General features: G+C 39.3%; 1 protein-coding gene across 4 annotated transcripts in view; it reads right to left on the bottom strand.

Annotated features, from left to right (window-relative positions):
• The window catches only part of DCLK1 (doublecortin like kinase 1), a 246,895-nt gene extending 220,543 nt beyond the window's left edge, over positions 1 to 26,352 (bottom strand). For 2 of the 4 annotated variants that reach the window (XM_032678135.1, XM_032678136.1), the window contains exons 1-3: positions 25,907 to 26,345; positions 22,434 to 22,822; positions 11,927 to 12,273 (exon numbers count right to left, since the gene is read on the bottom strand). In XM_032678135.1, the coding sequence (XP_032534026.1) occupies positions 11,927 to 12,273; positions 22,434 to 22,809 (723 nt within the window). In that variant the 5' untranslated portion in view covers positions 22,810 to 22,822; positions 25,907 to 26,345. Of the gene's footprint in view, positions 1 to 11,926; positions 12,274 to 22,433; positions 22,823 to 25,906 lie in introns of all 4 variants that reach the window. The other 2 variants (XM_032678139.1, XM_032678133.1) reach the window with 2 other exon arrangements.
• Between the last annotated feature and the right edge of the window lie 1,461 nt (positions 26,353 to 27,813).

Here is a 27,813-nt window from a genome sequence, read left to right as displayed (position 1 = left end):
GTCTCACATTTAAAAGTTAGCAAATGTTTTAAAGTTAATTTTAGCTTCACACCATTATTTCTTGCTCATGACTTAATGAAATTGTCAGTTTAAAAAGAAATTCAACTGAATCACTTTTTGTCAAAACGAAAAGCTCTTGGGTAAATGTGCTCAATCTGACAGATACTTTAACTGAAAACATCACACACTCTATTAACTACTGAAATACCTATAATATGCTTATAAAAGGTTTTATTTCATTTCTGTCTTCTGTTATAGAAATAGAGCCCTGGAGAGATTTTACCTAGATGCTTGGTATGTCCATACTACAGATACTGAATGTTCATCTCGAGTTTGTTTGCTGCTAAATTCAACCAAAAAAAAAGAAAATTTAAGTATCAGTGTTCCTGAGGTGTAGCCAGTTAGAATACTCCTGTTCTTCCTATTTCATCCCTTAAGATACTACATTTCTCTCAACCTTTGCTCACAGTACTGATGGCAATCAGTGTTAACATTGGTGCCAATTATCTTTACATAAGATATAGAAATTTTAGTTTGCCTATCCCTGATGAAAAAGGAGATGTCAACAACTGCATTCACAAAGATGCTAATCAACTGCCCAACTACCAAACACTTCTCCTACATGCACATTTTTCCACCATCATAGTAATTAAATGCTTCTTGTGTTAAAAACCTTCAAGTGTCATGCTTACTGCACTCTTATCTGGTTTCTGTTCCTCTAGTTCCAAAAAGTCATTTGATTATTCTTTCCTACATTAACTGCTTCATATTTGCCTTATTATATTTTACACTGATTGCAACCCGTGTTCCTAATTCATCAAGATCACATTCTATTTAAACAGATTACTCCAGAGTATTCACAATGCTCCTCAATCTGCCCCAGAACAGATGTGTTCTGGTTTAGAAACTGAAATATCCAAATATCAATTTTTTCTCCAAGACCTACAAGCAGCCTTCTCTTTCACAAATATACGGAAAACTGAAGGTGCTGAAGCTCAGGAAGTATTTTTATGTAGCAAGAATAAAAGAAGTCCAAAAGCATTTCAGATAGCAATACAGGCTACTCAGATGACAGGAGATAACAATAGTTTTGTATTCCAGGTGCTGTCACCCTAAACCCAACTGCTTATGTGTAAACCCTGCTAGCACCATCATACCCACACAGGGGCACTGACACTATACATGCTCATGTAGCTACAGTAAAAAGTGGACAGAAAAAAACCTACTCTGTATCAGAATCAACAATGCCATATATGGACTTTTGTCATGATCATGAGTATCTATATTTTTAACCTTTTTATTCTTGAGCACCAAGACAGAATTACAGCTTGCATGAGTTTATTCCTGCGTGAACACAAGGTTTCTCATCAGTGCCTAGTGTGCCAGGACCATTTCCCATAACACATATGTGCTACATTCAGCTCCTTCTCAAAGCTATTTCCTCACCAAGGAGCATGTAAGTATGCCACTTAAACACTCCATATATTGCATTAGCTTTAACTTAGATTTTGTGTGGGTGTAAATGCAAACATAGATTTCATATATGGAGAAGCAGCAGAAGGTTGAAGAAATTTTGATTATGATCATGCACAATACACAAACAGAACAAAAGATCTGGACTACTGAATCAAGATGTTGTGCTCAGGAGACCATTTCACACAGAACAAAATTCATTGAAAGCACCATTTTTCAGAATTTGCTAGATTTTAAATGAACAGGAATTGTGACTAGAAATCAAACAAGGAGATAATATTAAAGGACATAAGAAGAATAGTTGAAAAAAAAATCAAAGAAATGAAGCAGGCTCCTAGAAAACCTTCAGAAAGAGACAAACGATTTAGAGGTATATAAGAAATCAAGAAAGGGAACAGGAGACAGGATATTTCAAGGACAACTAGAATAAAGAGAGAGTTTTGGATGCACGCTATATAGCAGCAGCTGCTGTTTGCAATTCAAATTAGTGCAAAACAGATACATAACCTGGCTGCAAGGGAAGGCAGGTGAAGGTATTTTAAACAGCAAACGCTCTTCTTTTTAAAAGTCAGCATATGCATTTTAGGTAACATCTGACTTCCCTCACTTTTAATCAAAGGCACTCTACCCTGGCTAATCCACAAGATGCCCCCAGTCATCCCCTACTGTCCAGCAGCTTTGAGAAAATCATTGCTTAAACCAACCCAAAAAGATAATTAAAAGCAGTTCAAACTGAGATTTCACTCTGCATTCACTTGATGAGTAAATGTCTCTTACAGTTTTAAGCTATTAAAATTCAGAGGAGTTTTATTTAAAAGAAGTTTGTGAGATCCAACGTTTAATGGAAAACCAAATCCACTAGAAAAACTGATTTGGGAGAGGTAATTAGCCTTAACTACTTAACGTAAGTTTTACTCGCAGTAAAATCCAGCTCTGAATTCAAAACCCTATAAAGTTTGCTGGTTCCAGTGGTAGCATACTACAGTCTGCTGCCTTGCTTTCTGAGGTTAAACTCAGATAATTTCACACCCGTTTGTGTTCGTTTTTATCAATGTGTAAAGTACCACACCCTATCCTCAAGTCCCCAAAGACTTCTTTGCACTTCTGTCTATGACTTCAAGAATTCAGCCCCATGGAAGAAGCTTGATTCCCTTCTTGGCAGTTTTCTCAAGTAAAATTACCTGCTTGTAAGCAGGTGGTCTGACCTTCTTCAAAAATTTTTTTTGGTAAAACATAAGAGAAAGTACTTAATAAAATCTAAGAACAAACTATCTGATATACACCTTGCCATGTACCATTAATCAGTGACATCAGGTAAACAGTCTCAAAAGAGTTTATTTATAAAAAACCTAAGCTATCTTCAGAGCAATGCTGTCTTCATTCAGTACAAAGGAAATATTTTCACCTACTGGTAATTGTATTAGTGTCTAAATCTGATTGAGTCTGGGCATTCTGTCCCCATGAACTGGTAGACAGTAGTGGGGATTTATATTCAGAAGAGATTAAGTCATTACTTTCTATTGGATTGAAGAAATTAGTTTCAAGTTTAGAGAGGAACGGAGGGGGAAAGAGGTAGAATACATGGTACATCACTGATTTAATACTGTGTAATACTGTTGTCCCTGAAGATCCTCAGGGATCAAGTCTCAGCCCCACTTCCAAAGTTCACAGCAGAAATCCTCAGACTCAGAGTGAGGAAACTGAATTGCATCTCCAACTACTATACACAGGAGAGTTCATTTAAGAAAGAATCCTTCTGGAGGTAGAGAGCTGGATTCACCTTGATTAACTTGATGAGCACCTGAAAAGTATGTCACTGTCCTAGAATTGCTTTCTACAGAAAAAGGATCATGAGATGCAATTTCAGACCAAATAAGTAGAATATTCAAAGACATGTGTGTTTCTTGCCACTCGCTACAAGCAACAGCAAAGTGTATGGCTTAAGAAGCTGGAAAGTACTGAACATAAGATGCTGTTTTAGATGCAGTTTCAGAAAATGGGTTCATAAAAGCTTAATTAGAAAATCAAGGTACAAAATTGGGCAGTCATTATCATTTCCTGCGCTGTCAGTAATTTTTGAATTATTTTGCCAGTATCAATTACCTTTTGTAATGTTTGAAAGACATTGGTTCCTATAAATGAAAAGATTCGTTTTAAGAGAAGAACACAACCAGCAACAGAATATTTATGTAGTTTGCCCTCCCAATATTCATAATTCACATAAGAATTTTCTCCTACACAACAGCTTGGAAAAAAGGTGTTGAATAGAAAACTAAGTATAAAGAAATATGTAAACAAGGACATACTTACACCAAGTCTCAGGTAGCTGTTCAAATTTGAGCTTGATTAAGTTATCATCCTTTAGTTCACTAAATCAACTTTTTTCAAAAGAGATATTGCCAAGATTTTCCAAGTGTTTGTGTAAGAATTCAAGGCCCAACAATCCAAGGACAGAGTTATACAAAAATACATACATTAAAAAGAAAATATTTAAATTCTAATAAGCTACATGCAGTATTAAGAATTTTTTCTATGAATACTATAATTTAATTTTTTAGGAAAGAAACACATATGCTACAAAAAACTGAGACCAAAATACTTTTTTTTCCTTTTTTTTTCCTTTAGATGGTGCTTAGAATCCTCCTAAATGACTAGAAGTTCTTAATCCTCTTGTAACAACTGGTTTTAGAAGGAAAAGAAACAACCTAGCAAATCCAATATTCATTATGCTTTTTTACAGTCTTATTACGTCATACTACTTAAGAGAAAGGAAATACACACTTGCTTATGCCAACAAAAAAAGTGTTACTAACAGTAGCAGCTTCAGAGTAAAAACAAAATCGTCCCAAACAAGTTTTACAACAGACATTGTAAAATCTTCAAGCTATTCATCTCATTTCATTCAAAGTCATGAAACGTGGTATCTTAACAGGAAGGGGGCAGGGAGCAGAACAGAGAAAGTTTAGGATGGCTACTGTTTGAAAGCATCATAAAGAGATTTCAGCTATTCACAGAGAATGTATTTGGTCCTGAGGACTGCTTGTTACTGAGCAGTGGAAACTCCTTAGTAACCACCAGTAATCTCATGCCTCAAAACAGTCATACAGCATCCTCAGAGAAAACTGCACGCATTTTCCAAGCTCTCTTTTGCAAAACAAATAAGCAAAGACAAAAATAAAAACCCCAAACAAAACTACCCCCAATAAGATCATTCAGTTGGGGACGTTTACATTTGCTTTTCTCCTCCCCCCCCACTGGCCAGTAATACACAAATCAGAATTTAACTGAATGAGATCTTTTTGGTTATATGTATACTTAATGAAGCAGAGTCCAGACGTAGAGGAAAAGGACACTTATTCTAGTAACAGATAGTTCTGAATGACCATACCGTCTCCTTCCCACTGAGAAATACTTCCTAACACAACAATATGAAACTCCATCTCAAGGAGTTAGAAATGACTCTTTCTTTTAAAGGCTTCTGGCAGTAAATAAGCTCTCTAATGAGCAGCTGAATACTCTTAAAGGCACTAAGATCAACTTATATTTCAAGCATATTGAAGCAGATATGCAAGTTTTCAGTCTCATTCAACTAGTAGCAGCTCTTTTTTTCGACAGCACACAAGCCAATTTAAAGGTTTCAGAAGATGGCATCTTCTTAATTTCCCAAGTCAGTCTACAGTTCCTATGGGATGCCAGTTAGCAATCGTGGAAACTCCCATTGTGAGACAGCTTTTGGAGACAGAGCAACACGGTCGTCAGTCTCAGCTTAATAAGAACCGACCCTAAACAATCGAATGAACACAAGGCTTTCAATTAGGAATGGGCTTCTGTTCACTCCTTTACAGAGAATTTTATTTGAGTACAATTAAAATTGTTAGTCAATGTCACACTATGACATCAAAACAGCCTATCGAGAGACACAAGTTTAAGGAGCTATCAGAGCTTCCCTCTTACACCAGGATAATACCAATTGCCAGCAAATTGTCTACCCTAGCACAAATGATTTTGAACCAGATTTTTAGGCTTTTCTTAACATAGTCGAATTTGTAACAGAAGTCCACTTTTCTCAACAGTAATCAGAAGAATCTTCCAAGACCCCCAGAGCCCATCACGACTTGCTGAGACAGGCAATTTTCAATTATTGATTTTTTTGTGTGTTTTTCAGACTATCCTGTCTTCAAGAAGGGGCCTTTTCCTCAGTATTGAGAAAAAAAAAATCCTCATTTTTTTAATCCTTCCAGAAAATAAGTTTCAAAACACCAAAGCCAGAAATGATAGATCTTCCAGAGGAAGAAAAAAAAAGTTTTTGATTAAATATACTGCAGGCAGGAAGGAGGGAAAGCGAGGTGCATTACAAGCTGGAGAGTGCTCTTTGGGTTTTCTTTTTAGTGTCTCTCATAGCTACATAACAGGATGGTCTGTCAGCATCACTCAGATAGGGCCCTAAAATTCATGTTTAAAATAAGCAGAACAGGTATTTTCTGATGAGTATGGCCATCTAGCATTCACATTAGAAACCCTTCAGGAAGGAACAGCTTGTGCAGTGTAAGCACAATGGGTTTCAGGTCCCCAGATGGTAGCGCAATATTAAAGTACCACCTCAAAAGCTGTTGCTTCCCTGTTAAAATGCTTGAGTGAGTAGTAGAAACCATTTTACTTAATGTTTTCTTGCAATTAATCAGTATCTGCACAGCTACATCTCACAGAGAATTCACTGTGGTTCTCTGGTCAATCACCATCACCCCTGTGTGCCTTTGGCTGGCAGGGAGCTCCAAAACCTTCCACAAAAGATGATAAGTTACTGAGCTGAGAGAAATACAGAAGACACACTCAACTTAATTTTTCCTATTTTGAAAAATGTGGACAATAAGTGCTATTTTGAGTGGATTGTAGCTACAACTGAAGAACAAATAAAAAGAACATGCACGACCAGTCACCCTTAAAATTAAATACACCTTCTATATTAAGAACAGAATTGATTACAAACACTGATGTGAATCAAAATTCACAGCATACATAAAACGAGTCGCTGCACATAAATTTTATTTTGTGTAATATCCATTTTGTCTGGATTGTTGTACAATATACACTACTCAAATGCTGAGTAGAGAATGTCATTCTGTGAATGACACCTACCATCCTTTATGTAGGTATTTCTGTACCAAGGATAATCCAGGTCTAGGAAAGACATTTGAGACCTTTAATACATCCTAGAAAAGAGTAGATTTGATCAAGAATTTACTGTAGAATAGAGATGTTATTATCAAATGTTTTTCACTTGTTGAGAACAAAACAATAAAAAACACACCCACAGTTTAGGTGTAGGTGCAAACAGTTGCTTTTGTTTTCTTAAGAGAGTATTTCCTTACAACAGTAGCATTCCTTTTTAAAAACTAAGATATCGTGTGTCTTCAAAAAAGAGAAGTCCACAACAGAAGGAGTTTGTTTGCATCACAGCATACCCAGTTTATAGTGGGTTTTCACTAAAAATCAAAAGCATATTACAATATTACACTCGATGTAGAAGCTTCAAGCTTTCTAGCATTGTGATGTTCCCTTCCCTTTCAGTCACAATTTTAATAGCTATTTTAATGGCTTAAAGAAAGATTATTGAAGGACATCTTATGCTTCACACATATACATATACAAAGGTATATGTCTTTAAATAACCGTGGCTGTATTTCATATCTATAAAGGTAATTTGATTTGACATAAAATATTTATCATGAAAAAAACAAAACAAATCAGATAGTAACTTCTATCCTGGTATCTCTGCCACTGACCATTTATCTGCCTGGAGTCAAATCGACAGCATAACGCATAAACTGAAAAAATAATTTGTATGCTTGTATCTTGTTAAGCCAAGCAAACCACCTGTTCAAATAAGTAGGTCCTATTATAAACCAGATGTTTGTTCTGCTAAAAGGAAATGGAGGACTTAGAAGGTAACAATCCATTGCTATCTAACCTTTAGTCTTTGTCTAAACATGCAAATTATAAATACCCCACACAAATACACACATCACAACACTTAACTTTGCTGTTAAGTATGACCTTCATCAGTTTTCTCCCATTTTACTCATTGGTATTGTTCTAGAAGTGCCCCAAGCAAACAGAAACCAGAACACTGAGCTTGTAACAAAGCAATTGGGCTCTATCTCCACACGCAGCTTGTATCCTCGATGTTTGCACTGTGTCTACACACTGCATTTTACAAAACTGTATCTTGATGCACAAACTAAAAATGCCACCTTCTGTTAAGGAAAGGTTAGAAATCAAACTGCAACAGTGCAGCTACAATAAAGCAAGACACATTTTAGCCAGGAGAAAGTGTTTCTTCTCTGCATAAGTATGTGATAATATTAATGATCAACACTGACAATATCTTTTCATGCACTTACACAACCTTTTAATCTAAAAAAATTGAATATGCTTACAGTAAGAGCACACCTTCATTATCTGTATTCCTACAGGCAGCCATTAAACCTACTCATTCTATTTTTATTTTCCTTACATGGCAAAGTTGGCACAGAAAACACTTCAAGATCTCCCCCTGGAAAGCTTCTGATTTTGGCCTGAGCTCATAAGACTGTTAAACACTTCTGAGAGTCCCACCATCTTCAAATCTATCAGCATGTTACAAGGAAGTGATTCTCTCTTTCTCTAGAGTACAAACAGCATCAGTACCTTGTACCAGTAGAAACATAAGTATATTCATAAAAATACACATAAACTATTCTAGACACATTATCAAACCTATCCAGCTCTGAGGAATCATTAATAATTGAACTGCAAAAGTACCATAAATGGAGGCCATTGTGCTTTATGATCAGATTGCAGTTGTATATTATGCCTCTTCTTGCACAAATTAATTTATATTCTGAATTTTGAGAAACCTTTAAGTCAAAATACAGCGTTATAAGGACGTGGAAATAAACCACTAGTTACCCTGTTTGTAGTAAGGAGAAACACATTTTTACAAAACTAAATTACATGTATGAAATCCAAAGTAAATACCTACCCAATATTAGAAGACATCAAATTTTAGTCCCTGAACTGCCACTGACCCAATGAGACAAGATTGGTTAAATTTGTTGGGGCTTGTTTTTTTGAGGATTGTTTTCTTGGGTTTTTTTGCAGGTTCAGTTTGTTCCTTTTCTTGTTTTGATTTCCCCCTTCCTTTCTTCTGCTATTCCAGCATTAAAAAAGTGAAATGGCTAATAGAACACACCTACTTAATCAAGCCCCTGGAGTTCTAAGGAACACTCATAAAGCATCATATTCACCTAAAATTACTGAATTTTCCAAAAGCAAGAAGGAACTTCTGGGATGGGGAATCAACCTACTGTCATAGGAGAGCTTTCCTCTTAGCAATTATAACTTTCCTCAGGTTCTGATTGTCCAAGCACTACCTCTCTCATCAAGACAAGCTCTTTACATTGTTATCAAATTTTATAGACCATCATTTAAATTCCTTTTTATTGAACACAATATTTATTAACATCTTTTAGAGATACAAATCAAAACATCACAACTAAAAAGGCTGTTGTAAGAATAGCATTTAAGCTCAGTTTCTCAATGTGTAGTGTCAGTATGGGACAATCACCTAACTTGGATGCCCAGTTAAGACTCCTGCTACTTTCTTTTTATTAGCATGAGGCATCTAATGATGGTATCCAACGACAGTATAGAAACCATGTTGCCCACCCAAACTAACAATACAGGGGATTCATGTCAATTTTTGCCATGGATGGGCAAGTCCAGTGTTGGCCTCGTAAAACAACTCACAAGAGACAACTGTACAGAATAGTCTTTCTTCAAGTTATATTCCCAAAGAATAATCCCAGGAGAGCTTTATTCTTTTATCCTTACAGTAAATTACTTTTCTCAACTCAGAGATTTAAGATTTCGTTGCTTTTTAAGTTAGCAGTGAAAGATTTAATCACAGATTTGTTAGATTTAGCCACAGAACATAGGTTTTCCAGAACCTTCAAAGCTCCAGCAGGAGTCACAGTAGAAGTTCACAACTACAACTACAGCTGAAAAACTTCTGGATTTTCCTCCCAGTAATAACTCACAGCTTGAGTTTACCAATAAAGAAATCGATCACTGTGTCTCCAATGCCATCTGGGAGATCAGGCTTTTGGCAGAGAAAAATGGAGCAGCAATTGCCTAGCAGCACAGCAAATCAATGATTTCCCCATGCAGGGGTGAGCAACAGGCTGCTCCTGCTCAGCACAGAATCATTCATTTCCCTTTCTGCGAACAAAGCTGCTTTGTACACACCACAGGCAAAGTCTCCATCACACTTGCAGGACACACACACCTTCCCCTAAACCCCAACATTACTAGTAGGATTAGACAGTAAGTTACACAATTGTGAATGTATATCCAAAAAGGGAAGGGGTGTGGAGACAGCAGTCTATTGGGAGAGCTTCTAGACACAGTTTTCAGGCTATGAAGTACATAACAAGTGTCCCAGTACACCACTGATTTAAGCTCATCTCAAAGTCCATGAGTTGACAAAGGATTCAACTGAACTATGCCAACATCAGGGCCAAGAAAACTTGGTCTTCACTTTCTCCCCAGTAGTAGGATAGCTGTATATACTTGCAGGAACTAGAGTTCTAAAAAAGGTGTAAAGGTATTTTTCTGTTGTTTTAATCAAAAACATTAAAGGGGAGTTTAAAATATAAAAAGATATAAGTGAGTACATTATCCTGGAGACAATAGGCCACACTGACATCTTTCCAGGCTGCACTTTATCATAGCTAAACCACAAGTGTATTTACATATACAATACAAAACATATATGCATCCCTTTTTTACTGAGAGAGTACTGACCTGAATAGTCATTCAAAATCTTCTGTCAGTGTCATAGCAGAGACCACCACTGATCTCTGAAGCTTTAAAAACCCAACTCCTTCCCCAGATTTACTAGCCTTAGTGCTTCCTGGAGCATGAGGTAAGGAAGGATAGGAGTTGAGATTTTCCCCCAACAAACACTTGACCTTTGCTGCAGACAAAAAGAATTCCACATTCACATTTTGCTCCAGGTCAAAGTTCCCGAAAAAGTCACAGTAATGGGATCATTACAGGCATGTATGGAGTCATCGAGAACTGTACTAGTGTCTGTAACTAGTGTCAGAGGCTACTGACACAGAACAGCAGACAGAAGGGACTTCTGGTCAAGCCATACTTGGCCTCAATTTGAACCAGTGCTCCAAATAAGCAGCTTGTCCATTAAACAGCCCTCTCTGAGATCAGAGTGTACTGCTGTAGCTGTTTCCAGAGCTATGCCTCAACATTAGCCCCAGTAACTGCAGACATGTTAGGACATCACCAGATCTAGCTGAGAATTTATTTGTATCAAGCACGTTTGGCAGCATTTCCCAATAGCTATGCTGTTCGCTGCATGTCTGTGAATCGTTGAATCTAGAATCCATAAAATGCAGCTATATTACAGAAGAAATACCATGGTCTCTAGCAGGTTCTAGCTTCTGAGGAAGACTGTTCGTTCATCTTTCTACCCACATTTTACACCTCTGTAATTTCTTCAGTTTAGTAAGTTAAATCTGTAAATGCAAATATCTGCTTTATTTCTCTAGAGTCACCATTGCTCTAAATCAATTCAGGTCATGCTGAAATTAGCCTTGCCCTTCACCAGGTTAACAGCTTCTCCAGTTTTGCTATAATTAATACATGTACACAGACAAATTACAAATAAAGTGAAAGACAAAATAGAAGTAGGATTACTTTGTAATATTCTTTTTATGTCCCTCAATCCCCATGTTCAATCTGTACTGCAATTCAATAAGTCAGCAAAAAAGAGACATTGCTAGAAAGTACTTAATAGAAGAAATAACAAGTAACCTACATGAGATTCTTCAATAAATGTGAGCATCACACATAACCCTACCTGTTTTCCTGAAAAAGGGAAAAAAAGCTCAATCATTTTCTAAGCTTGACCCTTCTTCATTGTCCATTCTAGATGCAAAAAGATTAATCATTTAGTCACTCTGGACAGCAACAGGCCTGCATTTATCATGGTTGAATGTGTCCTCACTGTTCGTTCTTACAGCTTATGGAAAGCCAAGTACTGTGACTCATAAAACTGCTGTAAGAAAAAGCTGAAACAAGTTAACAGAATGAGTGTCTTTAAAGTGACATCCTTCATCCTACATTTCCGGCATGCAGAGCCAAAACCACATCACACTTTCAACTGACAGATTTAGAACTATTATTTGTCATAAATGGCAAGACCTTCACTGAGGCCAAGTAATGATTCATGATATTCCTGAACTGCTCACAGATCTTAAGTACACTTTAAGCAGTAGAAGGCCTGATTCCATGTTCTAAAGAAATGCGGGTATTTTTACTAATGTACCATTCTTTTCTTTTTGGAAAATTATATTTTCTCCATGCTGAGAATGGCCATCATGAAAATTCTTACCTGTTTTCCATCTAGCGTGTATAAGCGTTTAACCACTCCTGAATCCAGCTTGATGGCATCAGTTATATCAGTAAGAACCTGTTCAAACGAATGTGCTGTCTTCTTGTTGAGCAGAATCCGGACTGCTTTCCGTGGCTTCACTCCACTCCTGATTATAGTGACTAGTTTAGGCCTAATGAAATCCTTATTCTCTTTTGCATCTGGAGCACCTCCTTTAGCAGTGGCAAGAGATGGCACTGAACGAGAAGTAGAAGTTGTCTTAACATTCACTGACCAGTTTGGGTTTACATTCTTCGTGTACTCCAGTTTCTTGAAGGGTTCTATGGAACCACATACATAACTTTCTCCTGTGGAAACAAAAGTGAAAGACCAGCAAGTCAGACTAGAGAGGAAGGGGAAAAAAAAGAAGAATGCAGAAAAATACAAAATCAAATCCTTCTCAAATTATTAAACATTATTCTTATTGCTCTTGATCTACAGCATATAAAGTATTGATCTCTTCCATTCTCAGATGCTATGGACTATAAAATATATTTTTAAGATCACTCTTCAGCTAACCATTCAAGAAATGCTGATATGAAAATCCTTGAAAGCAGCAGTTTTCTTTTCAGGAAACGCCATTTGCAGTGAGGATCACTGCTGTCAGTAAACAGTGTTCATGCTTCCTCAGCTGCCCAGTATCACAGTACTCCTCTAGCCTTCACGCTTAAACAGCCCACCCCTAACAAAAGAGCAGGTCCCAAACACTTCAGAGGAAATAACACGAAACATTATCAAAAACAACAGACTCATAAAAAGGTTGATGAAAGTGTTATGGGAGATTTGTTAACATTTGATTATTTAAAGCTTTAAGCAGCATAAACTCGGGATATGTATAGGCAAGAAATCTCACTATTATTATATAATCTCATATTATCACTATCACTGACTCAATATGTAATATTAGGGGAAAGGAAGGCAAAGAATAGAAATTACAGACTCCTCATCACAACAAATTTACCACACTTAAAAGAGAAATAGTGGTTATTAGTTCCAAAAAGCACATAAGAACCAAAGATATTCACAGAATCACAAGTCCAGGAGGATCATTGAGTCCAACTCCTGGCCTTGCACAGGACCATCCCCAAGAGTCACACCATGTGCCCGAGAGTATCGTCCAAACACTTCTTGAACTCAGACAAGCTTGGTGCTGTGACCACTTCCCTGGGAGCCTGTTCCAGTGCCCAACCACACTCTGGCTGAAGAACCTTTGCCTAATATCCAACCTAAACCTCCCCTGAAACAACTTCAGGCCATTTCCTCAGATCCTGTCAGTGGCCAACACAGAGAAGAGATCGGTGCCTGCCCTTCTTCTTCCCCTCATGAGGAAGTTGCAGACTGCAATGAGGTCTCCTCTCAGTCTCCTCTTCTTCAGGCTGAACAGACCAAGTGACCTCAGCCTCTCTTCATACGGTTTCCCCTCAAGGCCCTTCACCATCTTCATTGCCCTCCTTTGGACGCTGTCCAACAGCAAATTTCTTCTATTGTGGTGCCCAAAACTGCACATAATATTCAAGGTGAGGCCACACCAGTGCAGAGGAGAGTGGGACAATCACCTCCTTTGACTGGATGGCGATGCTTTGCCTGATGCCCCCCCGGACACAGTTGGCCCTCCTGGCTGCCAGGGCACTGCTGACTCATATTCAACTTGCCATTGACCAGAACCATCAGGTCCCTTTCCATGGCACTGCTTTCCGGCATCTCATTCCCCAGTCTGTACATACGTCTGGGGTTGTTCCATCCCAGGTGCAGAATCCAGCACTTCCCCATGTTGAACTTCACATGGTTGGAGACTTCCCAGTCCTCTAATTTGTTGAGGTCTCTCTGCAGGGCCTCTTTAACTTCAAGGGAGTCAACAGTTCCTCCCAGTTTTGTGTCATCTGTAAACTTGCTTAGTATCCCTTCCAGTTCTGCATACAACTAATTTATGAGGATACTGAAAAGCACAGGGTCTAAAATGGAGCCCTGTGGAACCCCACTAGTGACAGGTCACCACTCTGATGTTACCCCATTCACTATTAACCTCTTTGCTCGACCTGTGAGCCAATAGTTCACCCACCACATGATGTGTTTATCCAGCTGTGTGCTGAACATTTTGTCCAGAAAGATACTGTGAAAGTCAGTATTGAAAGCTTCATTGAAATACAAAAAGATTAAATCAGCTGGCTTCCCTTGATCAACTATTCTTAGTGATCCCTATCCTAATGAAAGAGGACTCACAGTTCAATTATTAAAAGTATTTAAGATTTACTTCTGAAAATAGATTTTAATGTTTCAAGGCATCCAACCCAATCCCACAAATATTACAGCACACAACAAATAATGCAGGCAGATGCAGAGTCACCACAGTCAGAAATGGAGGCAGGGAACACTGGGACTTAAGGCTTGGATGCAACAGAGATTCAAGTTTTTTGGCACAGTGCTCAAAAGGTGAGACAATAACACACTGTATAGTGATTATCAAAAAGGCAGTGGAAGAAGCCCAAAAGAACAAAGAAGCCAGAACAACATGTGAAGATGGATCACTGAGCAGAAAAAATACAGGTAGTGACAGCAAGATCAAAAAAGAATCATAAAATGATTTTTTGTTTTCCTTTTCTTTTTTTAAAAAAAAACATTATTTTAAAACAGAACAAAATACAGAGTGGAAGATAAAGTAAGGCACTCCAGTGCTTACTGCTCATGGTGTAAATCGAGTTAGTCTTCACTTTCCAGTAAAATTCAAAGCGTTAAGAAAAGAATCTAAGATGGAATGCTTATAGAACCTTACAAGAGATAAAGGTAAGCCTTTCCTTTTAGCCATTATATTCATACACAAGACACATAGATGGATAGATAGATATGTATATAGTAACATCAGAACAGAAAGGTTTAGCTACAGTAATGAGTGATCAAACAGTGTATATTCTGTTCTATCATGTCCCTGTCCAGTAGTTCTAGTACTAGCTACTCAATTACTGCCAAGTCAGAATGCACCCATAACACCACATCCATAAAATTAAAAAGCTTTAAAAAACATTAATAGTATTTTGTAGGGGGAAAAAAAAGAAATCCTACTACAATTAAGACTGCACTCAATACAATAAATACCTTCCTATGAAATACTTTGCAGAAGTGTCTTTTATGAATTTTTAAACAAAACTTGTCTCCACTTGTGCTTGCTGTAAGACATGAAATCCACCAGAAACATCTTATTTTATTTTTGAGGGGGTTTTCATGTTCAGTCCTATCAGAGAAATTGTTCAGTTTAGTTGCATTAAGTTATTTATTTAAAAACAAGTCTTTATATTAAAACTGACTCTCAAAGGGTAAGTGTATAAATAAATGGCCATGCACAGTGAACTCAGAAGATTTACTGCAGTTTATTAAGAATGCTTTTGATTCCCCTTCTTGGAAGGGCAGCATTCCATATTATTTTTAATATCAGCTATATTTAAAGGTCAGCTGGATTCCTTGTAGAATTTAACTGCACATCAGCAGCTCTTCATTACGTAACTAATTTTGTGTAAATGATCATAAAAAAAGATCAATACAATCGAACATCAGCATTTTTGCCCTTTCTTCATTTCCAACAGTACTATATTACATCAATAAAAAATGTACATGAAGATATTATTTTCCCTTCAAGAGCTTCATATTTAGTTTCAGAACATCTTGGAGGTAGAGTATCCAAGGCCATTTAAGATGAAATATCTTTAGTAAGAGTTATTTTATATAGGTCAACAGAAATACAGACAATTCTCCCATAATGCTGTTATTTAAGACTGTTTTAGATGTTAGCCACGGACTACAGTTCTCATGCATGCCATGCTGGTCCCAAGGGTCAGGCCTGTAAGAATAAAAACCTACGGTGTTTGTATGCAGGGGAAATCTCAGAGAAAAAGACAAAAGGTCTTCACCTAGATTTTTGTCATCTCTTCTGTTTCACTAGCATCTTCAGGAGAGAAGACTGCAAAGATGTTTCACAAGGGGCATGACTTACAAGTCCAATAAATCCACCTTCTGCTTTAGTTAGTGCTTCCTCATCATCAGCTTTGACTAACTGCAAGGAAGAAAGTAACAATCTCCAGACACTAGATTCATAACAGAACACGTTGAAGAAGGATTCTTTGCAGATACTGGATTAAGCAAAAGGCACAGAAAATACAGCCCACTTAAGTGTCTATTTGTTTGCAGCTCCCCAAGAGAGGGGAGCAAGTCTTTCACAGTGGTGTAACTAATGAAATTTTGACTCTTGATTACAGCATCAATAGCCATTAGAAAAAGAAAAGGGGAACATGCAGCTGTTTTAGGAGATCTGACATCTAGGAAAAAAAAGTGATTACTAAGTCTTGGAAGGTTTCCCTTTGCTGATAGACTCTTAAAAGAGATAGTGCAAATGAAACACACATCCTCCAAAAAGATGCACAGCACTAAAGACACGCAACATTGAAGGACAGTTCTTATAGGTCATAACAGAATTTCAAGACATGCTCCATTTATTAAATATGTAATTTTTTAAAATATAATCTGTGTACAAAGTGGTTGCTAAGGAGACATTGAATCACTGTGTGTAAGTACTGTGGAGTGTTTCTGATGCAAGTGTTTCCCTCTTTGGCATATTGGTATTAGCAGTTAGTCTGTTTTCTTCAGCTTGCTGATATTCTCCCTGCGAGAGTGATCAAGTGTCTCTTAAAATTATTGTATTGCTTTACTGTGCTTAACGTGATTTGGACTAAAATGGCTTCATGAGGAAACCAGTTGATCTTAGGCGAAAACCCAACAAGGAAGAGAAAAACTGTTTGAATCATACAAGCAGAGAGGGAACAACCAACCCACTCTTTGTGGAGGCTTCAGGACCTGACAATTTACTGAAAATAGTGTTGATTCCTTGGAGTAGAGTACACAGTAGGAAAGGGAAGTTAATCAACAGGTCTCTCCAAGGTGGAGAAAATACAATAGTTGCACACTTGGGTAGTGAGAATGTTCAGCAGTGATTTATTGGGGTCTGATTCCCCAATGGATAGAGCAAGAAATATCTTGAGAACAGGGAAGGGGCTAGCATCCCCAGCACTCCATGCCTAGGCACACCTGCCTTTCTTCACTTCTACCCTTTGTTTTTTGTACATACAAAAGGCAGAATCTCAACCTCTCAGGAAAAAGGACAAAGAATTCCGACTATCCCTCACCACACAGAGCAGATTGCAAAAGGAAGATGACCTGAATCAAAGAAGTTACTGAGAGTTGGTAGTTCCCAAATGTGTTAGTTAATAGAACAATAACCTACTTTAACTACATTGCTGCTGCCTTGTCTTTCTGCAGAGTCTGAAAAAATGCAATAGTGTAAAAGAGAAGGAGCATCTACAGGAAATAAATCCAACCTACAGATGTTCACCTAGCAATCAGATGCACCAGAAACTTTAAATCAGATCTCCTGTGACATTTTAAAGGACTTCTTTTGCACAACATTCTTTTTTCTCATCTCAGACTGAAAACTCTTTTTCCCTCATCAAAAACCAAGTAAAAAAATAAAGACATACTTTGCCCTCAAATTTCTGCTCCAAGCAAGATAGGCACTGTACAAAAAAAACCTGGAAAGCACCTAGAATAAGAAACCCCATGGCCTTCCAAGAACTTGTTAGGGAAGACACAATGTGAATCAACTAGCTAATGGATGAAGAAAATAATCAAATAAACAGTGCCAGAATAACCCTCTACTATTTTATGCAACAGGATTATTCAGCTGTTTGTTTATTAAACAATATAAGAATTGCAGGCATTTCTGCCTCAGGATGCAGTCCAAGTTTCACTAACTTTGATAGCCCTGGATCAAGTCCATGGTAAATATCCAGTATAAATTTAATCCTTCAAACAAATGTCCACATTTCACAGAGATCCAGCTCTACAAACATTTAAACAGATACTTTACTATTATTATTTTGATAGCACATTGCATATGCATATGAATCTTTCCAGCCCATCAATTCTCAGCTGCTGAGATAGGCATGACTAAGAAGAAAGAGCATTAGCTGCAGAGGGCACAGAGACCACATCAATCAATTCCTACAGTCTGGCCTGGCTGGGCTTCTCAACAACAACACTGGAGTGGTTGGTACAGTCAAGAAGGCAGCAGGAGCAGCAGCTAGGAGAGGGAAAAGCTGAGATAAAAGGAATGAGGTGACAGTAGGAGTAGCAAGACCCATATGCAAAAAGTCAGGAATTCTGCTGCAGCCCACCCCTTTAGCAAAGAGACACTGCCTTTTGAACTCTCCACTGGCAGGCAGCTTCTCTCCTGCTCTGAACACAAACTGCCTGCCTCCATCACAAGAGCCTTCCTGCAGTCCTCATGTGACCCATCATCTCCTCTGCCCTGCAGCAAGGTTCACATCTCCCAAGAGTTATTAGCTAGTTACAGCTCTCACTGGATTTTAAAGCTGGTATATTCAGACTGCTGCTTCAATGAGGATTGCAGCTCCAAGATAATCCCTGAGAAATATTTGGTTTTCTTTTTCAGATTATTCCTTAAAACTATTTTTGCCATTACGCCTATACAAAACATGCACATACAGATACAAGTTTTTAGAATCATTTGGGAGCGCACCCAATATTGATGTGTGACAATATTGTTTCCCAGTATACACTCAGCCTTGTGGTTTGGGTTTATCGGTTTGTCTTTGACTGCCAGTTCTCTGCTGCAGGGTTCGACTTTGTGGTAGGTATTGTGGAAACCTAAACCAATCGATTCTCGTTCATAATCAAGACTCTGAGGTAATATTATAATAAAAAATAATGAGAAAGGGATGCAGGTCTGGCTATGGATTGATTCTGTGGTCTTTGTTCCACAAAGCAGCACCTCCGAGTAAAAACTGTAAATACTCTGTTTCAGAGCTATCGTGCTCACTCCTTTATACATTGTTCATTGGTAGTTCTGGGAGTAAGACTTATGAGTCCACTTCTGTCTTCAGCTTTAATGATACACTTTTGAAGAAGCAAAAGGCCTTTAGTCCTTTCCCGAGACTTTCTTTACAGCTAGAAAATTTAGCTTTTAAGAGCAACTTTATTGTTTCTACATGCTTTGGTTGCATGTCATACCTAGGGAATAAAGTCATGTCACACATGGAAACCATTCTTTAAAGGTAAGAGGGTCCTAACATCAGGTCTGACAAAAGAAGGCAACCTGAATCCATTGCATTATTTCCTTCATCTACGGTGACAGGAGAAGGGAAGTTATAGAGCATATGAAACTTTTTACAACAGCACATAACCCTTGTTATCAAATTCCCACAAATCTCACATGCCCTAAAACTAAAAACCCCCACAACTAGGGAAGTTATTAGTTTCAAATAAAGAGAAAATGTGTCTACACAGCTCAAAATAACCTACAGTATCAGCATACAGCCATGCCAGCTCTGAATTGCATGCAGAATGAAACTAAATATAACTGAAGCAAAACTGCTCCTTTACAATCTTTTTCCTTTGGGACTATCTTTCATATAGTTCTATGTATTTAGCTCTGGGATGAAAGACAGTGACTCCTGTCTCATTTTCCCCAGGAGCTAGTTGCTTCTCTAGCAACTTCTCTAGTCTTCATGTACCGCATGGGAAGGTAAGAATATAGTAACTTTGTCACAGGCATAAAGACAAAAAACCAACACCAAATTGAGGCTTTAGACATTTGCCTTTAAATACAATCACTAAAATCAATGGTCCCACAATCACCTAAATTCACAACAGTCTCATTAAATTACTTAATGAATTCATGTAGTATGGAATAGTCTCACCATGAAAAAAGCAATGCTTCATATTTCAGTAGCTGGAGCACAAATGTCATTTGGCAAGAGGCAAAAATCAAGTGATTTTCCAGCTATTTAAACACAAAGCACAGCTTCAAGCTAATTAATGCTGTACAGACTAGCCAAACTAATAAATTTGTGTAATAAAGAGTGGAAGGGGCTTACACAAAAACCATCACTGAGCTAATAATATATGAACCTGTAGTGCATTGTGAAGCTCTACAAGTGAAACTACAAAATAAGCTACCTGCAGTTTTATACAAATAAACATAAATACCTTTTCAGATGGAATGATGATGTAGCTCTCTACTTGCACACAAAGACTGACTTCTGTAAATCCCACAGTGTTAATGGCACAAGAAAGTAAGACTGTCCAACTTGAACTATACCAGGAAGGGAAGATGTGTTCATTGAAGAGGTAAGGAATAAAGTCCCATAGGACTAAAAGAAATACCAAAGTCCTTCTTTAAAATAAACTCTTGCACTGTCACTCTTTTGACTGACTGATTTATAACTGGTATTATTCTTCTCTAGGATGCCAAAATAAACCAATCTTACAGGTTGCTGAATTTATTTCTGCATTCAATTCTTTCTTTTCAAAAGCTGTCTCTCACTGGCTGCAAAAAGACTGCACAAATCACCATTAACATCAATGAAACTTGCTTCTAGATGAGCACACCAATCAAATAAGAAAATGCACAAACACTGCTTTTAAACAGATGTTGATTAATATTGGTCTTTCCTTCCAGAAATTGATTTTCTCCACCAATTAAACACTGTCCTGACAAATATAGTTTTAAACTCTGCCCTCAAATTCATAACATTGCTCTTAAGACTGGTTTCCTTTCCATTTCACTAAACATCTGGTCCTAATCCCTAAACTACTTCCACGGACAATCCCAGCCCTTAAATTTTCTTTTTGGAGCATCTTCACGTTGTCTCCTACTTTCCTTTTCACACAAGGAAGACTGCCAAGAATATCTGCTTCTCAAAACTTCTCCTTAAAAAGCTTTCCTCTGCTATGACATAAAAAGGAGACAACTCAATGGTGGCTGAACACCTGCTATGCAAAGATGTGCTCCTCTTTCAGTAACCTTATTTGGCATTCCCTTTTCTTCTCTCCCCACATTAGCCACCTTCTGATTACAGAAGGCTCTCATTACATCTTGATTCTGCAAGTTCTCTCTCCTGGTGCTAAAAACTGAAATCACAAAGAAATTACAATCTCTGCTACAACTCTAAATTGTTTGTCCAGCGGCTATATATTCATCCTCTACAAGTTCCATCCTGAATCGTGTTCCCTCACACCACAGGTAGAATGGAAGAAACAGTGAAAGAATTGTTCCACCTCTATTTTCTTTGAATGCAGTCAAGCACCTGCACTTAAACTTTACAGATAAGAAACAACCTCATTTATGGCCATGTGACATTACGAAAGTTAATGCTTTCACACCTTGTACATTCTAATGTTTTATACTAGAAACCCACTACAAGCTAGAAGCACTTTACGTTGGAAAAGCTACTCTAGCTACTTTTAAAACTCGTGAAAAGTATTATTAATTTTCTAAGCCTAATATTTGAATTGATTAATGCTGACAGCTTCTTTTGCCAATAAAACTATCACTGAAGGAGTGATGAATTCAGTGTTAATGGGCAAATTAACAACTGGCATGTCTGACGTTTGACTCACCAAGAACCACAGAATCACAGAATATGCCAAGTTGTAAGGGACCCCAATAATACTTTATACTGCAGGTACATGAGACTTATTAACAAATAATGCAATGATCTCCACAACTACCTGAAAGGAGGTTGTAGCAAGGTGGGTGTTGATACTCTTCTCCCAAGTTAATAAGCAGTAAGACAAGAGAAAATGGCCTCAAGTTGTGCCAGGGAAGGATGAGATTGGGTATTAGGAAAAATTTCTTCACAGAAAGGGTTGTGAAGCATTGGAAGAGTCTGCCCAGGAACGTGGTTGAGCCACTATCCCTGTAGGTATTTAAGATGCGCAGATACAGCACTTAATGGATATGGTTTAAGTGATGGACTTGGCAGTGCTGGGTTAGCGCTTGGACTCAATTATCTTAAAGGTCTTTTTCAACCTTAACAACTCTATGACTGGGTAAGAGAAGGGAAACGCTACAGGGGAGAAAAGTTTGAGATCTACTCCAGCTGAACAATGGCTACAATATTACTCTTTTAACAGGCTGCCAACATTTATGCCACTCCATGAGAGGCTAGTATTTTACTTAAGGCATATTTACTGGTAGGAAGAGTTGGAGCTCTTCACAAGGTACAGAGAGACTTAAACAAAAATAAAAATCCATCAGAACTGAAATTCACATAGGTTTCATTAGCACCACAGACCTTGTGAAGTTTAACAGACTAAACTCTCATTGGCATTTGAACTTGCATGTTTAAAAAAAAGAAGGAACAGATACAATCTGTTGCATCTAGGACTACCAACACTAGGTTAAGAGACAGGAAAAGGTCAGACACATTCAACAAGAGGGAAATAAGTAACAAGGTAATAACATTTCAAGGCATAATTTAAGATATTCACAATTCTACTCAGACCATTGAAGATCCTTCCTTTATCAATAAGAACAATACCATTACCTATTTCTGAAAGACTTAACAGATCAAACAAACACTGACTCAAACTTAACTTTACACCTCCAAATCTTACTGCTGACCTTCTACTAGCTGGTCCAAAGAGGTAATCTTCTTGGAGCCATCAATTGTGTAGATTGTTCTCACTCCCTGGGGCAGATTCACATTGTCGGACAGAGTTCGGGTCAGATCAGCCAGGAGAGCTTCAAAGGATCTAAACCGGTCAGGGGAGATGGCATATACAATCCCTTTGAAATACCGGTCTCCATTACGATAGAAACGAACTTTCTTGGCTTTTTTCTCGGAACTCAGGGTCTGTAGAGTACGGGTTCGGTAAAAGCTGCAGTGGGCACTGTGAGTAGGGCTGGGTAAACCATTTACCCGGGACCCTCTGCCATATCTCTGCGCTTTATCACGCTCATCAAAGTGCTCCAGCTCCATATCTCTCCCAAGGGACATCTTGAAGTTCAACCTAAGGGATGCACAAAAGAAGAGAAAAAGAAACTTAAGACATTTTAAGGGAGCTCACTTTGAGACTGTATTACATTACAGAGGACTGTACATTACAGAGGACTACTTTCTAGGTTGAGAAGAATGTTTGAATAAAACCATGCTATATTCACACGGTCATTTCACACATGCCATAAAACTAAGATTATAAGTTACACTTTTGTACACCATAGAAACATGACTCATCAAACCAAACTGCTAGTGATATGAAAACATTAGAAGTGTTTGTTCAAATTCAGTAACTCTGAAAATGAGGTGACAAACTTGAGCTACTGGAAAAAAGGAACAAACGCATCAACTTTCTACTTTTTCTCATGTTATATTCAGGTGCTATTTGAGTCTAGTCTACCTTCTAGACAGCTTGCCCCCACTGAACTGTTTGTTCCAACTTCTATATCAAGAGGTGTTGTTTCAGAAGGGCAGCCAGTCACCAATAAATAAGCAATTAAGAAGTTTTCAGAGAAATAGATCTCACAGGTTGGCAATGAGAATCAGGACTATCACTTAGTGGGTCAATCCCACTGTTAAGTCCCTGCATATTCCAACCATTGGTTTCCTTACGGCCTAAGCTTTGTAATAAATTACTTCAGTTGTCCTTGTGCAAATGCTTTACACACTCTAAACCAACAGAAGGGCTCAACTGGCATGAAATTAAAGAAAAAATATATTGGGGTAGAGAGGAAACTAGTATTTTTCAATCAGCAAGCTACTTTATTGCTCTGTAAGACTCGCAAGATGTATTATTGACATCCTAAGTCTAATATTCAAATTGATTAAGGCTGATATCTTTTTTTTGCCATTACCAAAGGAGGGATAAAATCAGTGTCATTGGGTAGATTAGCAATAGGTGCCTCCCACGCTTGACAATGAGAAAAACCCATCAGCCCTGACCAAAACAATCCCAGTTGTTCGATACAGTTCACATAAATAGACGTTCACATGTTCTGAAAGGAAACCAAAGAGGAAAATACTTCTGTTCCTTTTTACAGCCAACACAAGACTAAATTCTACAAAGAGCACATTAATCTTCACAAATAGAAGTAAAAAAATAAAATAAAAAAAAATTTATCAAAAAATCATTAGGTTCAAAACACATTTATTTTAAGAGCCACCTAGATCTGCAGTTGTCTGCAGAACAGCAAAGCACAGTAAGTTTATTTATAGCACAGATACACAGACCTAATTTAGAAGTGGCCTCTCTGATTGATTTCCAATAAAAAGACAAAAAATGGCAAGCACTAGCTTTGTTTCAACCACTCATAATGATGTGACCGTTAAGAAAAAAATTGTATTCAGACCAGTTGTAAAACAGTGGGAGGAAATACAGAAAAACTTACAGTTGTTCTTTGGCTTACAGAAGTTTGTATGAAACTAATGATTACACAACTGGACTCTGATGCTGTAAAGCTGTAGTGGATTTGCTCAGCAACTTCTCAGAGCAGCTCATGTGCTTGACTACCACAAGCACCTAAAGCTAACCACTGCAAATGCAGGGCCTTGGTGGAAATTATTTACCCTGCTTTGGTTACAGCTCACAACTTATTTTATTACACTGGCACAGGATCATATGCTTATGTGTATATGCAGGATTTATACCTGGAAATACTGTAAAGGCACATAACATATACACGGCGCAGTATATGTTTGTGTTTTCTTATATATATAAGAAAAAAGACTAATTTATGTTTTTCCCATACACCCCATTTAATTGAAATGAACAAGAATGTTTGCTGTAGCATTTTGTTGATGTTTCTTTATAGGCTAAATACAAAATACACCTTAGTGGCCATAGCTTAGGATCAAGATTATACGACCTCTGTTTCCATGTTCAAAAAATGATGTCACTTGTTTTAATTCATTTTCAATTACAATGAGAACCTGTTATTCAGATTTAAACAATCCCATAATGCACAATTCAGAAACTGTATCTCAAAAGCAATGATGCCTGTGCCAAGAAAAATGGATTTTTCCTTGGTCTGCTGCTTCCTTTGCTCAAACCATCTCAAACACACACACACAAAACAAAACCAAAAAAAAGAAGTTTAGGTGAAGATATACTTATATACTTTCTTAAGAAGCTTTCAGCTTTACCAATTTTGAATGAGAGAAGGAAGAAGTGTGAGTCACTGCCCTTTCTTCTGCACGCTTATGCTTTAATCAATAGCGCCTGTAATTCCCAATTTCGCCCTTTAAAACAGAAATAGAGCTCCCCTTTAACACCACAGTCCTGCTATTTACAGAAAAGCATGTTCGAACCACAAGGTCAGAGCAGACAAAGAAATCCTAAACAATTTGATCTGTTTCCGTTTGTCTGTGTATAAATATATAGTCGTACACAGGCAGATACGGAAAAACGAACGGACACACCCCTGGAAAACCACCATGCCCAACACTTCACACCCTAACATCTGTTAAAGAATTATTTATAATACAGGTGTGGGTGAGCATTTCCATGAAACAACCACACATGCCGATAAAAAAAATACATCCCGCAGCGATGTGACTGGGACCCAGTGCGGATCATACAGATACTAAGCTGCAGGACGACTACTAGTCACTGGGGGGAGGGGGGAACCGGGAAACGTGGATAAATGCGGCAGCATTTCACGAATGAAAAAGGGGCTTATAATGCTGGGGTATGGGAAACGTGTTTGAAATACCCCCAACCCGCTCGAGGTGGCACCAAGCACTCCAGCCCCACCGCGGGCTGTGCGCGGCGTGACCCGCACGGTGACCGAGCCGGGAGCGCACATGGGGAGCACCGCGCCCGCTCCCCGGGCTGCCGGGGCCATCCAGGGGCCATCCGGCCGGGATGCCGCAGGGAGGGGAGGCGGCGGCGGGTCCCCGCGCCCCCGCACACGCACCGGCACACGCGGGGCCGCCGGGGGCCATCGCCGCGGCGTCGGCCGAGGCCGCCGCCCCACACAATGGGCACAGGTGCACACCCCGCACTGCCCCGCACCGCCGGCCACCGCGTCCCGGCGGCCCCGCACGCCGCAGCCCCCGCGCAGGAGAGAGAGAGGGCAGGGACGGCCCCGGCCCTTACCTGTTCTCCGCAGCCTGGCGGGCACCTCCTCGCTCAGACCTGCCGGCGGGGCGCGGAGGGAAGGCGGCGGCTCGGAATGGGAAGCGGCCAAGGAGCGGAGGCTCCCCCCTCCCCCCGGCGACCACCCGGCTGCAGGCGCAGTAGTTGCCGCAGAAAGCGGCTCCACTGCCTTTGTTACGCCTCCCCTGGCTGTAGCGCGCTGCTGGGGAGCCCGGGCTGCAGCTGCTTCGCCTTTCTTCTGCTGCTGCCGGTTGCAGTGATTTGCATTAGCCCGGCCCTCATTGAAATGCGGCTCTTCACACCAGCCTCTCCCAGGCGCTCTCCAGAGGGCGGCGCCGCCGCCGCTGTCTCCCCCTCTCTGTCTCCCTCCCGTTGCGGCCCCGATCTTCCATCGGCGCTGGAGCCGCTCCGGGCAGCACGCCCTGCCCGCGGAGCGCGGGTGCCAGGGTAGCCCTCCCGGGACCAGCAGGCTCTCCTGGGGCGCAATTTCTGGTCGCACCGCGGGTAGCCGCCCGCCCGGCGCCTCCCTCCGCCCCGGGGAGCCCCGGACAGCGGGACGTGCCCGATCGGAAGATGCCGGTGCCCGAGGCAGGGCCGTGCATGGCGGGGCCGGCTGGCCCGGCGTCCAAAAAACGTCTTGAGAAGTGATTTTACCAAATGTGTGAGTTGGCATTTCCATGAAGCTCGCCTTCAGTCCCCAAAGCCCCATGAGAGGGTTTGGGTGCTGAAGGTGGGACTGATGTGGAATTTAGGTATGAAAACCAGTGAAGCCATGCTTATTCACACCACTTGCTTATACAGCTGACCTTGGAGGTGACTAACATCCACAGTTGCTACAGTTTTTATGCTTAAATTTCCCAGAAGCTGTATTTGCCCGAGGGCATCTCAGGCTTCATCTGACTGAGTCACTCCAGTTATGGCCTTAGCCCCTCCGGTCTTGGAGCATGTTTGCTAAGGAAACCTCCACACAAAAATTCAGCCATAGCTGATGCTTTCTACTCACAGGCTTGGTTGTTCTTCACTTTAATGTAAAAATCTCAGTGGTTAAAACATTCTCGAGGTGAAGGATCTGGTTTGTTGTTTGTGCAACGAAAACTTCAACTCTCTTTTTGTCAGGTAAACAGCCCATGCATGGTCCAGGGGGACATGGAAGGGAAGAAAACACAGTCTGTCCCTTCTGTTGAAGCTGCTACACTTTGAAAGAATTAAAAATGCATTAGATCAGAGGGAGGGAATTAGTCTATAACCTTGTGGTTTATGGCATTCATTTGAGAAGGACAAAAGATGGATTTGTGTGTCTGTATTACGGACAATTTATATGTTTTATATCCATAAATCCAGAGACAATCAGTGGAGCAGGGACTTAAGCCCAGGGTGCCCTGCTCCCATCTATTCCTCTAATCAGAATAGAGGCTCCTGCTTAATCTGTCTGAAGGCAAATGAAGCCTTCAGTCTACAAAAAGTGTAAGAGGCTCAAAAGAAGAAAGGGAAGAAACACACTCTGTCTTTCCTTTTTCCCCTTGAGTAGTCCACATATAGGCTCTTAGGAGACAGGAGATTCCCTAAAGGAGAAAAACTAATTGTTCTCTGTCTTCATCATCCTGGAGAAGTTCTTTAATCACTAAAGTATAGAGCAGAGACAGGAGTCTTCTGGCTACACTTTTTTTATTAGGTTTTTTTTTTTTTGAAAGGGAAATGAGCACCTAAAACCTTCAGAAAAACCTCTGCTCAAGGAAGTAATAGCATTAAAATACCTGAACATCAAAAAGATTCAGAATTCAATGTACCACACTGTCCTCAGCACGCTCTTACCACCTAGCTTAGTGTTTGTAGATCTTGTTCTAAGGAACTTAATTCTTGCTTTATGGTCAATGGGTGCAGAGTCACTTTACTATAAAGGCTGTTGT

The sequence above is a fragment of the Chiroxiphia lanceolata genome, chromosome 2, assembly GCF_009829145.1.
Source record: "Chiroxiphia lanceolata isolate bChiLan1 chromosome 2, bChiLan1.pri, whole genome shotgun sequence".
Taxonomy (NCBI): domain Eukaryota; kingdom Metazoa; phylum Chordata; class Aves; order Passeriformes; family Pipridae; genus Chiroxiphia; species Chiroxiphia lanceolata.
The sequence above is the reverse complement of the archived record's forward strand: the minus strand, read 5'-3'. Positions and strand labels throughout refer to the sequence as shown.